This window comes from Salarias fasciatus, chromosome 5 (assembly GCF_902148845.1).
Source record: "Salarias fasciatus chromosome 5, fSalaFa1.1, whole genome shotgun sequence".
Taxonomy (NCBI): Eukaryota; Metazoa; Chordata; class Actinopteri; order Blenniiformes; family Blenniidae; genus Salarias; species Salarias fasciatus.
In genome coordinates, this window is record NC_043749.1 from 33809055 (window position 1) to 33823298 (window position 14244).

Here is a 14244-nt window from a genome sequence, read left to right on the forward strand (position 1 = left end):
TCTAAAAGCATTTATTCATTATTTGTCTCCTTCCTCTATACCAGCTTTAATCTAAATTGTTTTTGACCTGATTGTCTGTAAAAGCTTCAGCCATGGTCGGATTTTATGCTTACAAAACAAGACCTCTACACCTAAGCTAAAGTTACAATAGCTGAGCTAGATATAAAACCTACATAAACACTTCTAACTATGTACTGAAGCCACTTCTGTTTGGCTGAAACTCACCGAGCCCTCTGACTCAGATACATTCAAGACTATGGAACGGATGGATGAATGTCATCTGGAGACAGTTTGTCCGGTTTGTTTTAATTTGATATAAATAGCGGGAACTTCCTGAGGCAGCCTCTAGTATAAAAGAATGTTATTTCACCGTTTTGATACTGTGGAACTGAACAAAGGAAAGTGTGTCCGGTTGTTGGAGAGTGAAGCGGGCGGTTTAGAGATGAATGGGAACGCTGGGGTTCATGTTCAGAGGGGGAGGTGAGAGGTTGTGGGGTCAGTGGAGGCCCACAGCAAAGTGTTGCCCTGAGGCCTTGTAAAATATTAATCTGGCCCTGTAGAGGAGGGAAAGCTGATATACTTCCTGCTTTCTTTGCTTGTTGCCTCATAAACCGGCGGGCCTCAGGTAATGCTCCCTCACTCGGATTATAAACGATGTCTGAGCAGATTAATCCTCCCAGAAAGGAGGGAAATGTGTTGAATCTGGATGAAGGTGAGGGCAGCTGCAGCACACCGCACTTCCGCCCTCACAGCTGTTTCCATGGCGACGCCTTTCACTCGTGACAACCGGACAGATCGAGCTCGAGCCCGACACAAATCAATCACCGCAAATCAGTCACCGCAGGGGGAATCAGAGTTCATCCGCAGGTGAATCCACAGCCGACTCTCTGTGCCTCAAAACTAACAATCGAAAATCCTCAAACTTCTCTTCATTTGTGCGCACGAGGAACAAGTATTTAATGTCGTTTAGTTACATCTGTGGAACGAGTTAACATAATTTGGAGAAAAAATGAATCGTTTACTAAAACTAAATTCTGTAAAAAATGAAAAACTCTACGCTTTCTGCTCTTCTCATTAAGCTATGAAGGGTTTATCTACACCCTGTGCTCGCTGTTCAAAACATCTTTGAGTGTTTCTTCCCTTGGCAGTGTCTGGCAGGCATCAACCTTAAGAACATTCAAACAAACTTAATGACAATAATATAACAATCTTACAATAAGTTCACCAGTTATTTTTTATTTGATTCCATCACTTGTGTTCTCTTGAAAATAATTTAGACAATTTCAATTTTCACTTCTTTCTTGAATGATTGATTAATTCTGTTACACTGCTCAGGAGACGCTGTTGAGTTACGCCTGGCATTCGCCTCAGTTGTCCTGACTCTACAGAGGTGAGGACTTCATGTCACAGTGAGAGATGAGACCACAGTGAGGAAAAACGTGACAGAAGAAAAAATAACCGGGAATTCCAAACCTGAGCAAAAATGAGACAAATGCAAAAAAGGACCAGAAGAAATATCGCCTGACCAGAAATGAAATTATGCTCATATTTTATAATCAATATTTTTCACAATTATTTCTTCTTCTGCTTATGTTTTGTCTAATATTTAGGGGTTTTTTTTTACCCCATTATTTAATCATTAATGATTACTTTATAAATAACAGCCCTACATGGACACTTATGAAAACTCAATAATATTTGCAGATTAATTTATTTTAATATGCTACTGTTTTAAAATGTTTCAATATATGCATTTTTGGAGACAATAACATTCAGCATATTGAACTAGATAATCTCAACACCGAGGCAGACTGGAGAAGCTGACATTGTTATTTCTACATATCCACATAATAATAATTCCGTGTGAACCGCCAGTCTTTATGAAGTCTTGCTGCTCTGTGTTTCCAGCTGTGGGATCTTCTCTAGTTCTTATAATCTTCCAGTGTTTTTCCTTCGACTGTCAGGCCAAAATGTCAGATCCGAGTCAGAGCACTGGACAGCAGCCAGCCTGTGAGGACGGCCTGGCTCCAGGGGAAGGACAGGAAGATGTCTGCGATCCGGAGAACACACCGACATGTGGGAAACCCGGTCCGGAGAATCGGCAGGATTCAAATGAGGCCGTCGGAGCAGAAACAGACAGCAGCTCTTACTGTGTCACCTGGACCGTTTACATCGCCTTGGCTCTTCCACAAGGTCAGTTCACTCTACATAAACCGGGGACACCAAGAGGAAGACGTCTGCTCGCTGCTGTCTTTTTGAATGGAAAACAAAAACACGAAAGGTTGAACTCTGCTCATTTTACTCTAACCTGAGCATAAAATCCACCCGTTCTCCCTGCGCTCCACCACAGGCATATTTTTTTTGCGTCCTACGTGATTATATTGTGTCTGCAGCTTGAAAAAGGTGTGTGCTGTGGTCTTTACAGGGGAAAAGACTCACAAACCCAGATGTCAGTTGTCTTGTGCTTCTGAAAAGGCAAAGGCTTCAAATCAAGCCTCATCTCGTGCTGTGGTGAAATCCCTTCCGGCTCAGAGCTGCTACCATATTGAATACGAGCTGCTCCCAGGCACTGCAGAGACGACCCAAGTGGACCTGGTGGTGTACGGCCCGGTGGCAAAGCTCTGCCGGGAGGAGGAGTCCCAGGTAACCATGGCCATTCAGGAACAGCTCATCAACAACAGTCCAGCAGCTGCACTGAGTAGAGCTGAAATAAACCCGGATTACTGGGCTGCTTCTAACAGATTGTTTTCAACAGGTTGTGAGAACGTGGCGTGACGGAGAGCAGACGTGGCTCGGCTGGGCACACAGTTTCCAGATCCCAGTCGACAGGGACTTGTTGACCAGGCTGGTTTCTCATAGGATCAGGCTTCAGATATGGAACAGTAAAGACAAGCTGTCCCCACAGGCCCGCTACGAAAACCGCAAAGTCTTCAGCCTGCAGGAGGACGAGGCGTGCGGTGTGAACGGTAAGCATCCCCATCAGTTCTCCATCAAAGAACACTCTGCAACATTATACAACCATGTTACTGATAAAGCCTTCCTCACTCCTAGGGTGTGTCAAGACTATGGTCAATAAAATCAGAGCCTGTATTGAGAAGAAGTCAAAAACATCTGTAAAGATCCCCTTCTTTCAATCCAAATCAGAGTTGGGCTCAGAAATAGGTATGTACTGTACTGATGATCATTTCATATGAATCTACCACATAATGAAAGATATTGGTCAGTCATTAGCGTTTCCTTCTTTCATTGATGCACAGTCTCATAAATATCTTTGTCCAAATTCTGTTCTGCAGACAAGAACACAGGTCTCCTGAACAGTGACCTTCATAAACTGGACATTTTCGAGCTTGAGGAAATCAGAAAACCTGGCAGTGTGTCAGTGGAAATCAGCCCCGTCCCACTGCTGGCAGGTGAGTCCGTCAGAAAGCTGGAGTGGGAGGAAATGCTTTCCTTCAAATGAGTTAAGCCTCTCACCTGCAGGGGAACTAAGCTCTAAATCACTTCGTACCTGCTCTTTCACGTCATCACAACCAAGGGAGCAATCGGCAGAATTTGTAGCATGCAGGTTGAGCTATTTGGAACCTTCCTACCAAATGGAATGTTTTCCTTGTTTCTCAACAGTTTGTCATCTGTACGTTTCCTACTTAGCACTAAAACCAAAGTGGAGCTCAGGGGCCGCTCACAGTCAGTGCTGCCACTCCTTCAGGGACGCAGGATGTCTGAACGAGCCCCAGTACTTTAAAATCCACATTAACGTCACGATGGCGCCCGAGGGAACACCACTAAAGTCAATACAAGCATCATATGGTCAACATAAATCTGTGGAGATCCGCTCACCTTTCGACAGTCCCTCCAGGGTCTTTCCTCTTTTTCCTGATTATCCAGTCAAACAAACATCACTTTGTGGCCAATATTCTCAAGAACTGTGACTTATCTCAGTGTTTTTACGTACTCTAACAGCTTCCAGATCGTTGCAGATTGTGTGTGTGTGTGTGTGTGTCCTGTGTACTGTCAGGTGACACGGTGAATGAACACTTCCCAGTGCGCTCTGCCGGAGTGGCTGAAGTCTTGTGTAACATCTCTCTGGACAAACCCTTGATGTCAGACCAACTGAAGGCAGAACTCAACCCACTGGTACTCACCATCCTGTCTGCAACCTCCCTGCCTTCCTCTCCAGTCCCTTTCCACATCCTGCAGGTTTGAGTTCATCTTATTCGCTGCTCGTCTGGTATCGTGAATTCACATCTTGGACACAGTGTTCTTTGGTTTCTAGGAGGAATGTCTGCCCGTCTACTGCCAATACAAGTTCCATAACTTGAAGCCACACAGGACAAACTACCACAAGCAAGGCGCTGACATCTACTTCAGAGATGTGAACGTGATCATGACTGGCCTGATGAGTTCAGCGGACGTCCAGCAGTTCCTCTGCGGTCCGCCTCTAGAGATAGAGGTTCACGATCGGGACAGGAAGTTGGCCAAAGAACCAACATTAGAAAACATGAACACTCATGGTGTGGCATGTTTAAACCTGTCCGAGCTCCTGCTTGGGGAGAAAAGTCTAGAGCTGCACCTACCAATCAAGCGCTGTCGTCCCATGGATAGAGCAGAGCAGAGGAGGAGACAGGCAGCAGGAAGCAGAGCTCTGCTGCCTCAAGGTCATTATTACGAAAACAATTCTCAGCTTAAAGTGAAAATAGACATTGCTTGTCCACTCAACATAAAGAGCCTCCATAGTGTGGTTGGACCGAGCCTCGGTCCCTTCGGGCGCATTATCTACCTCTTCAGTGGCGATAATTCCTCCATGGTCAAGAAGTTGAGGTCGGAGATCCTACAAATCAACGCAGCAGCCTTCCACCTGGGCTGCTGCTCGCTGGAAAGTATAGAAACAGCCTTATCAAACCACGCAATGAACTTCAGGCCCGACGGCAGCGAGAACGTGGATTTTGTTTCAGGATTTCACCTGCAAGACAAGAAGATACACGTTTTTGTTCTTGAAGGGCTGAAAGACAAAGCAGTGAGGAGCCTCTGGGAGACCTGTCCAATGAAGTAAGGCTGAGCGCTGCTGCTGGCCGGCCAGCCCGTGCTGACAGATCTCAGACGTGCTGTTTAGAGAAAAGAGAGCTGCTGGATTCCAGTGGAAGGTCAAGCTGGTGTGATCTCTTTCAGGCTCAGTGAGAAGGAGGAGGAGCAGGTCACTGTCCACTACGACTCAGGCCTGGGCTTTTTCACACGCCTCTACGGCTCTCTGGATTTGTGCCTGGGGCCCATCCAGCTGCGTAAACCACTGGCGAGCATCATGAGAACGCCTCGGGTCCACGTCAGAGGCGCCGTCCCTCCAGCCTGCTACCAAGCTTTGTCACGGTAAATTATATTAGATATTATCATATATCTATTTATTATAGAGTCATCAGCATATTTTAACTACATATTTTAAACCTTTTGAGAAAAGTGTTCACTTAAATTTCCATCATGTCACAAACTGAAGATTCCACATTCAGAAACAGACTGTTTTCCAGGCTAAGCCAGCTGTGTGACGTAAGGCTGCTCCATGAAGCCGTGCAGTGCGACCTCTTCCCCTCGGCTGCCATGATTCTCAGTATGAGCAAGGAGTTTGGTATCCGTGCACGGCAATGTGAGCAAAGTGCTGCAGCAGACACTACTGGAGACACTCCAGGAGACTGTGGAGGAGACGGGTCTGTTCGGCGTGTCCGGGTGAAACGACTCCCCCCGCTCAGCACGACCAACTCAGAGTACGTCAGCCAGAGACAGAGCCGGCAGCGGAAGCAGAGAAACTTCATTCAGGTGTGTCCCGAAGGACGCATATTTACTGAAACCCAACATATTTTCAGGTCGACTCACTCATGTCAGCATTTTTCAGGAAAATATGAAGAATGTTCAAGAGCGCCGCCCGAAGAAAGACGCCAGATTCCTACGAGTCGATGTACCTGCAGACCAGGCGGTGCACAACTACAGCATCCAGACCTTCAACTTCCACAGGACAGCCAAGGAACTGCTCCAGAAAGAGATGGCCAAGGTCTGTGTAGCACAACCATCACAAATAGTTTAGTTTGTTTTTTTAACTTATGAGCTCAGTAATGCAGTGGGAGAAAAACGGTGCATCTGGCTGAAGAGAAAGGCCTGTCCACCAAGAAAGTTATATAGAGTATGGCTTCAGTGAAGAGATGGACAGAATTAAAGCTCAAATCAAAGTTTGAAACTGCAGCTGCAGCAGCAGCAGCCCTCTAAACACCCTGAGACGTAAACTGAAAGAGTTTATCCTCAGAGAAAAGGAACACATCATTAGAGAACATGACAAAGCAGCTGTATGTCACAGACGGGGTGTTATAAGGCTCCTTCAGCTTTTTGTTTAAGTGCTCAGGGTGTGGTGGAGGCGTGGCTGCCTCAGTTTACAGTGGTAAACATCTGGGTCCACTGCTGTCAGGGGTTGAAGCAAATGGACTGAATGTGCGTCCTGTCAGAGACGTTCCCTCAGAGACTCCAGCATGCAGCAGAGAAGCTGAGCGCCCATTTCCTGATGCTTCCAGATGCCTGGTCGGAGGTTCACCTACAGCCAGCAGTACCACAGCGCCACGGTGGAGCCGGGACCTACCACACCTGAACCCCGCCGCGGCTCCACGGCGTGGCTGAGCGGCGTGGACCGGCCCAGGGCGCAGCCTGCACGTGGTCCAAGTCTCGCCGGTCTCTGGCGCGCCTCCACCCGTTCACCCGGCTGCTACGGAATTTAAGATCCTCTCTACTCTTCTGTGACTCTAAACGAGTCGGGATAACGAGTTGTCGGCGGTCAGGAAGCACCTGAGTCCCATCAGGGATGAATCAGCTCTACTCTCAAACAGAGCAGGCCCGAGGGCGAGGAAGGAAGAGCGCCAGAAAACCCAACAGCTCAACTGAACAGTGCAGAATAAAAAGTCTGTTTGTCTCTACGGCAGAGATGGTAGAACATGCTTCTTTTTTTTTTTTTTCCCTTGTCCTGTTCAGCAGCTGGGGCGTGCAATATTGTATGATTGTAGCCTTTTACTATCCGAACAGATTTTAATGTTAGCAGCAGGACGAGACTGAGTCTCCTCCTGCTGCTGCCTTTATTTAAAGCTGGCGTCCGGCATGGCTGAGGACAGGACCGGGACGGAGACGCTCAGAGAGCGAGAGACAGAAAGAGAGAGAGATAAAGAGAGGGGGAATGGGGAGGGGGGGGGGGGGGGGGCACAACCTATGTACAAATTCACAATACAAAACAGTGTTGTCAACACACCACACGCAACCAAGAACAATCCCAAACCCCAATCTAGACAACACCAAAACAGAGCCGACAACCAACACAGAAACTGACAGAACCATACATATATAATTTTTTTCTTTTCCTTTTTTTTTTTCCCCCTGACGAACCATAGTAATGAACAGACCAGGCCACAAAAGTAAAAGGAGGCGTAGGGAAGGAAGGAAATGCAAGGACACCACAAACCTTTTTTTTTTTTTTTTTTTTGTTGAGAATATAGCTAGTAGTAACTCGTAGTAACTAGTAGTAAACTCGGGGCGTGCATCAAGAGAGGGCTACTACAGATCACCATTAGTCTAACCACCACAAGAAGACAAGGTAACCGAGTATGTGAAGAGTGATTAAAGATCAGCGTGATCATGTGAATAAGATGGTGATAGTGATCATGCATATATGACCTCTGACCCCTGAGAAGGCCAGAAGCAGGCCAGAGAGGCCCTCAGAGCCCAGACAGCCGGCGGTCATCACAGAGCCCGGATCCAAGCCGCTCCCCCAGGCAGACGCCCATGCTCCGGTCCAGAAATGGGGCAGAGGAAAGCCCCGGCCGGGGACAGGTAGAGCATGCTTCCAAGAGCTTCAGTTAGACTAGAGGCATGGCGCTGGCATTTCCCAGCATGCACCGTTCTGATCATACTCAACCAGGGGCTTTTGGAATGACCTCAATCTGGGTGGAGGAGGTCACCCTCATGTAGAATAACGTGAAGTTAGAATTCTTTTAGCTTGTTTTATTTTCACCCAAAAGCCGAACTCATCAGCCTCATGCTTGGTACTGAAGCTATTATCCTGCATCGCTCGCTTCAAATAGATGCAGCGGATGATACATCCCCGAATTCCTGCAGCCTGTAAGGAAAAAACAGAGCGAATGGAGCCTGTTACCGAAAACCACAACACAGAACTTAAAGACGGTCCCAAACATCCAAGACGCACTGCAACATCTTTATTGAATTTTCAACACACAGAGTTCCCTTTCAGCCCCGCCTACGTCATGGAAGCAGTTTCAGGAGAGCGCCGGCGCTCTGAACCGGGAACCCGTCCAGAGCCGAGCGCACGGTGCAGCGTGAAGCCGCAGCATCCAACGTATTGATTTATGACGGCGGAGCTGATTGGAACACCGCGGTACATTACTGATGCATCCGTTAGCGAAGCCTTCTCGCGGTGATGGAGGCTGGGAGTGCAGAGAGAGCCAGAGCTTTGATTGGAGCACATGTGGCCAGCCATATGGACATTATTTATTACCATGCTGATGCCATTATGAGCACGACTCACGGAAAAACTCAACAAACGATCACAGCTAGACGATGCCTTTCCAGATAAATGGTCAATTCTCAGAATATTTCATCTGTTGTACTTTATTATCAGACTGAACATGACTGAGGACCTTCATTCAGTCTGAGTGGATCTATAAAGAGACGTGGCGGGTTTATAGAGTAGCTGGGGAGCTGAGACTGCAGTGTGAAGGTCGGTCATTTGTTAGCAACCCTTCTGCTGATGGTTGGAGCAGAACTGAGCGTTTTTTGCTAGAGCAAAAACAAACGTGCACGAGAGAGAACGTGCGCAGAAACAGAAAAGCTTGAGTGTGTAGTCAGTGATGGAAAGTGACAGAGAAGCAGGAAGTTCACCTCACACACCGGGACAGGAAATGGAGTCGTCACAGCTTCATCCTGTTACCAGAGCAGAGTCTCAGTACGTTCTTCTTACCCAGACTGCACCTCTGCCTCGTCCCCGTTCATCGGCAGGGAGAAGATCCAGGCCGTCTACAAGTTTAATTAGTTTAAGAGCACAGATCAGCCACTGAAGCTTAAGTTAGTGCATGTGACGAGCACGAGACGGCAGGCTGCAGCCAGCGCTTGAGGGACGCTCCAAATCTGACCGAGGCGCAGCTTCCAGGAGAGGACTGTTCCCGTCTGGGCCGCTCTCTCAGCTCAGGTTCTGACTGGAGCTGCAGATGTTGAGGTTTGAAGCCAGGGCACGTCTCTGCCGCTGAGCAACACGCCGCCACCCGGCTCCTCACCTGTCCGGCGGGATGGGAGGAGCTCCACAGGCTCCACACAGGACACCAGGCACACCACCACAAGGTCAAAGGTCACAGCAGTGCCAGTCCAATCCCAGAGTCAGAAAACGCTACTTCATATTTCTTCATTTGTACTTCACGGCAGTCCTTCCTGTGAGGACAGGTCAGTCCAGCCAGTCGGCCTGATCCGTCACCTGCAGTGGAAGCCATCCACTCCGCTCCGGCTCCTCTCGCAGTGTTTGGTCTCCCGGCTCCTCAAAGCTTTAAATAATCAACATACAGCTGTTCTACCACGTGTGAATGTAACACAACGGTTTGTCTTTGTAGATGCTCATAAAAGTCCAAAAAGACAGAAAAAACCCAAACCCTATCCCTGAACAGATGGAAGCTTCAGCTGCTGCTTCGGGAGAAATGCTCCCTGGAGGCACGACGGGACACTTCAAAATACCAACCAGAACTTTTATTGTTTTTTTTTAGATGACAGAACACACGCTCGATCCTGACAGGGACATGACTAAGATCAGGGGTGTTAAACATAAGGCCCGTGGTCCACAGCTGGCTACACAGTATGACATGAATCTAATGAGCGTGAAGCCTTCTGTTCTTTAAGCTTCACCTGGATTTATCAGACAGGATTCTGACCGTTTCAAACCAATCTGGATTAAAGAAGTACAGCTTCTGCAGCAAGCTGAGCAGAACAGCGGAGGTCGATCGGGTCTCACTGGGGACCAGGAGGGTTCAGCTGGTCCGAGCTCCAACGTCAGTCACCGCAGCTTGAAAGGCCCTTCGCTCCGTGCAGAGCACTTCACAGCTTGTTTACTGGTCTGTTCTCTCTTTATGTCCCGGCTCTCTCCCTCGGCTGTGTGAGCGTGGCTCTGGCTCCGGGCCTGAAGGCTCGCTGCCCCCCCCCGCCCCAAAGCACAGACCCCTGCATGTGAGCGCCACTCACTGCTCTCACTGCGGGAAAATTAACTGAAAGCACTTTTATTCTCTTTAATCAGTTACATGTTGAGTTAGGCCAAACGGGCTCAAGAAGGCGGAGCCTCGTCCGGCACCTGAAGAACAATCATTAATAAAATACACAGCTATCTACGTGACTCTGCCGGGGAGCCGTCAGTACGTCCTGTCCAGAGGGTGGGAGCAGACGTAGGCTCGGTTCTCCAGCACCTCCCTGGCGATCTTCTTGATGTTGGCGTCGTTGTTCTCAGGAGAATCTGGAAGGTGAGGCAGGGGGGTTGAGTTTGCGTGGACGCCGTTGTTAAAAAGGAGCGTGTGCAGTGTGAAAATGAAAAGCAGCGGGGGGGCGGGAGGGGCTGTGGTTAAAGGGGGAAATTCTGCAACACATGCAAGTCTTTTATACAAAGATGCTGTTGAGAGAAAAAAGCCGAGCGGACCTCGAGGAGGCTGTTCTCAATTAGCGTTCTGTGTTGCACTCACTTTTTTGCAGCTGAGCCATCCAGTAATTGTTCTTGAAGAAGGCTTCGCCGCAGAAAGTGTTTGCTAGCAGCACCTAGAAGAGAGCCGAGGCAGGAAGACGGTTCAGGACAGTTTCTGCTTCTGATTAGCGCTGCAGAGCCTCTCCCGCTCAGAAACATGCGTCTGTGCTGCAGTTTGGACTCGGCCTCCTGTTTGTTTGTTTGGTTCGGACTGATGTTAATTAAATTTAGCTTGAAAAATCAACAAGTTGTCATTTAACAACGACAGCGGCGTTCTGGTTACACCAAGTCAGTTCATCTGGAGGTTGGAAAAACTTCAAAAACTTCTTTAAAGAACAGCTAATATTTTATTATTGGGCTCAACAGTTCAACTGTTCTTCAACTTATTTAGCCACTCTCACGCTTTCATCTGTTTCAGTTATTCTGACCCTTTTCGTCACTCCAGCTTTTTTTTTTTTTTTTTTTTTAGCTTTCAGATAACCTAATCCCAGTAGGATCATATTTACATAAACACATTTTGCTACATATGAAGAGAAAATGCAGTCGCTACAACACAATGCTAACGCTACGGTGGCATGACCACACTAGTCACATGACTTCCTTTTACATGTAATGTACTTTAGCACGTTCGTGGTCCTGCTCACTCCAGGTCAAACCTGGGTGTGTACCTCGTGGTCGTGGTTCCTCAGGCCAATGCTGATGGAGCGGCTGACTCTGGACAGGACGGCTGTCATGGCGTACAGGTTGATGAGGACGTCTGCTACTCTCTTCAGGATGAGCTGCTCGTCCACGATGGTCTGACAGAAGCAGGAGAACGTTAATGGAACGCCACCAGACACTTGTGACAGGAAGTCTTGGTAAACAGTTTGGACTGAGCTCTCATGGCGTGATAAATGGCTTCCTGTGTTTGGAGGCCATCATGGGAAAAAGAAGCTGTTTGTATTTCTGGTTTGAATGTTTAGGGCCTTAAAATAAAAAGTGGGAGGACTTCAGAAAAAAAAGCACACACCATCCAAAATTTGTCTCTCACTCCCGCACTCCATGTTAACATTTGAATTAGTGGTAGTGTAGCTTCTACTGTAGTGTAGACAACACTATCTCTAAACATGTAGCCACCAGCTAACTGTAAACAACTAGCCACCAGCTAACACTAAACACGTAGCCACTAGCTAACTGTAAACATGTAGCCACCAGCTAATACTAAACATGTAGCCACCAGCTAACACTAAACATGTAGCCACCAGCTAACATTAACATGTAGCCACCAGCTAACATTAACATGTAGCCACCAGCTAACTGTAAACATGTAGCCACCAGCTAATACTAAACATGTAGCCACCAGCTAATACTGTAAACATGTAGCCACCAGCTAACACTGTAAACATGTAGCCACCAGCTAACACTGTAAACATGTAGCCACCAGCTCATACTAAACATGTAGCCACCAGCTAATACTAAACATGTAGCCACCAGCTAACATTAACATGTAGCCACCAGCTAATACTAAACATGTAGCCACCAGCTAATACTAAACATGTAGCCACCAGCTAACATTAACATGTAGCCACCAGCTAACTGTAAACATGTAGCCACCAGCTAATACTAAACATGTAGCCACCAGCTAACATTAACATGTAGCCACCAGCTAACTGTAAACATGTAGCCACCAGCTAATACTAAACATGTAGCCACCAGCTAATACTAAACATGTAGCCACCAGCTAACATTAACATGTAGCCACCAGCTAACTGTAAACATGTAGCCACCAGCTAATACTAAACATGTAGCCACCAGCTAATACTAAACATGTAGCCACCAGCTAACATTAACATGTAGCCACCAGCTAATTGTAAACATGTAGCCACCAGCTAATACTAAACATGTAGCCACCAGCTAATACTGTAAACATGTAGCCACCAGCTAACACTGTAAACATGTAGCCACCAGCTAACACTGTAAACATGTAGCCACCAGCTAATACTAAACATGTAGCCACCAGCTAATACTAAACATGTAGCCACCAGCTAACATTAACATGTAGCCACCAGCTAATACTAAACATGTAGCCACCAGCTAATACTAAACATGTAGCCACCAGCTAACATTAACATGTAGCCACCAGCTAATACTAAACATGTAGCCACCAGCTAATACTAAACATGTAGCCACCAGCTAACATTAACATGTAGCCACCAGCTAATACTAAACATGTAGCCACCAGCTAATACTAAACATGTAGCCACCAGCTAACATTAACATGTAGCCACCAGCTAACTGTAAACATGTAGCCACCAGCTAATACTAAACATGTAGCCACCAGCTAATACTAAACATGTAGCCACCAGCTAATACTGTAAACATGTAGCCACCAGCTAACACTGTAAACATGTAGCCACCAGCTAACACTGTAAACATGTAGCCACCAGCTAACACTAAACATGTAGCCACCAGCTAACACTGTAAACATGTAGCCACCAGCTAACACTGTAAACATGTAGCCACCAGCTAATACTAAACATGTAGCCACCAGCTAATACTAAACATGTAGCCACCAGCTAACATTAACATGTAGCCACCAGCTAATACTAAACATGTAGCCACCAGCTAACATTAACATGTAGCCACCAGCTAACTGTAAACATGTAGCCACCAGCTAATACTAAACATGTAGCCACCAGCTAATACTGTAAACATGTAGCCACCAGCTAACACTGTAAACATGTAGCCACCAGCTAACACTGTAAACATGTAGCCACCAGCTAACACTAAACATGTAGCCACCAGCTAACACTGTAAACATGTAGCCACCAGCTAACACTAAACATGTAGCCACCAGCTAACTGTAAACATGTAGCTGCCAGCTAAGACTGTAAACATGTAGCTGCCAGCTAAGACTGTAAACATGTAGCCGCCAGCTAACTGTAAACATGTAGCCGCCAGCTAACTGTAAACATGTAGCCGCCAGCTAAGACTGTAAACATGTAGCCACCAGCTAACTGTAAACATGTAGAAAGTAGCTAACATTGTAGACATGTAGCCACCAGCTAACACTAAACATGTAGCCACCAGCTAACACTAAACATGTAGCCGCCAGCTAACACAAAGGAAAAGTAGCTTCTGAGTGTTGTTGACCACTGAAGCTAAACAGTTAAGCGTCAGCTCAGGATGCTCGGGCCTTTGGCAGTGTGATCAAAGTCCTGCGAGGTGTATTGGATGATACAGGATGTGAGCGCTTGGAAAACTGAGACGCTTCCAGAAAGGTTTACGGCGTCTCTGGGACGGCTGAGGTTCCACACCATTGGAAAACCGGGAACAGAGCCGATCAGGCAGAGCAGGCTTCCTTCTCCGTTACCTTTCCGTATCTGTACAGCAGGCTCTCCACGGTGGAGCCGAACAGGGCGACGTTCTGCTCAAACTTCTTGGCACTTTCCTGCAGGTGAGGACAGAAGCGGAGGTTTTGAGGAGGAGACTCGTCGCACTCTTCTCAGACATTCACAAACTGGACT

The 14244-nt window shown here is 47.2% G+C and overlaps 2 protein-coding genes across 4 annotated transcripts in view; one reads left to right on the forward strand and one right to left on the reverse strand.

Moving 5' to 3' along the window:
• acad9 (acyl-CoA dehydrogenase family, member 9) overlaps nucleotides 1–14244 on the reverse strand; it is a 30144-nt gene that overhangs the window by 8231 nt on the left and 7669 nt on the right. The window contains exons 15-18 of one of the 3 annotated variants that reach the window (XM_030092031.1): nucleotides 14091–14168; nucleotides 11407–11535; nucleotides 10740–10812; nucleotides 10416–10516 (exon numbers count right to left, since the gene is read on the reverse strand). In XM_030092031.1, coding sequence (XP_029947891.1) covers nucleotides 10416–10516; nucleotides 10740–10812; nucleotides 11407–11535; nucleotides 14091–14168 — 381 coding nt within the window. Of the gene's footprint in view, nucleotides 1–9747; nucleotides 10517–10735; nucleotides 10813–11406; nucleotides 11536–14090; nucleotides 14169–14244 lie in introns of those variants that run through there. The other 2 variants (XM_030092030.1, XM_030092032.1) reach the window with 2 other exon arrangements.
• On the forward strand, nucleotides 707–6746 carry cfap92 (cilia and flagella associated protein 92 (putative)). The gene is made up of 11 exons (XM_030091685.1): nucleotides 707–712; nucleotides 2533–2643; nucleotides 2906–2966; nucleotides 3052–3162; nucleotides 3294–3410; nucleotides 4016–4197; nucleotides 4274–5046; nucleotides 5167–5361; nucleotides 5517–5802; nucleotides 5879–6034; nucleotides 6546–6746. Exons 1-11 carry the CDS (start codon nucleotides 707–709, stop codon nucleotides 6744–6746), a joined length of 2199 nt encoding a protein of 732 aa, XP_029947545.1.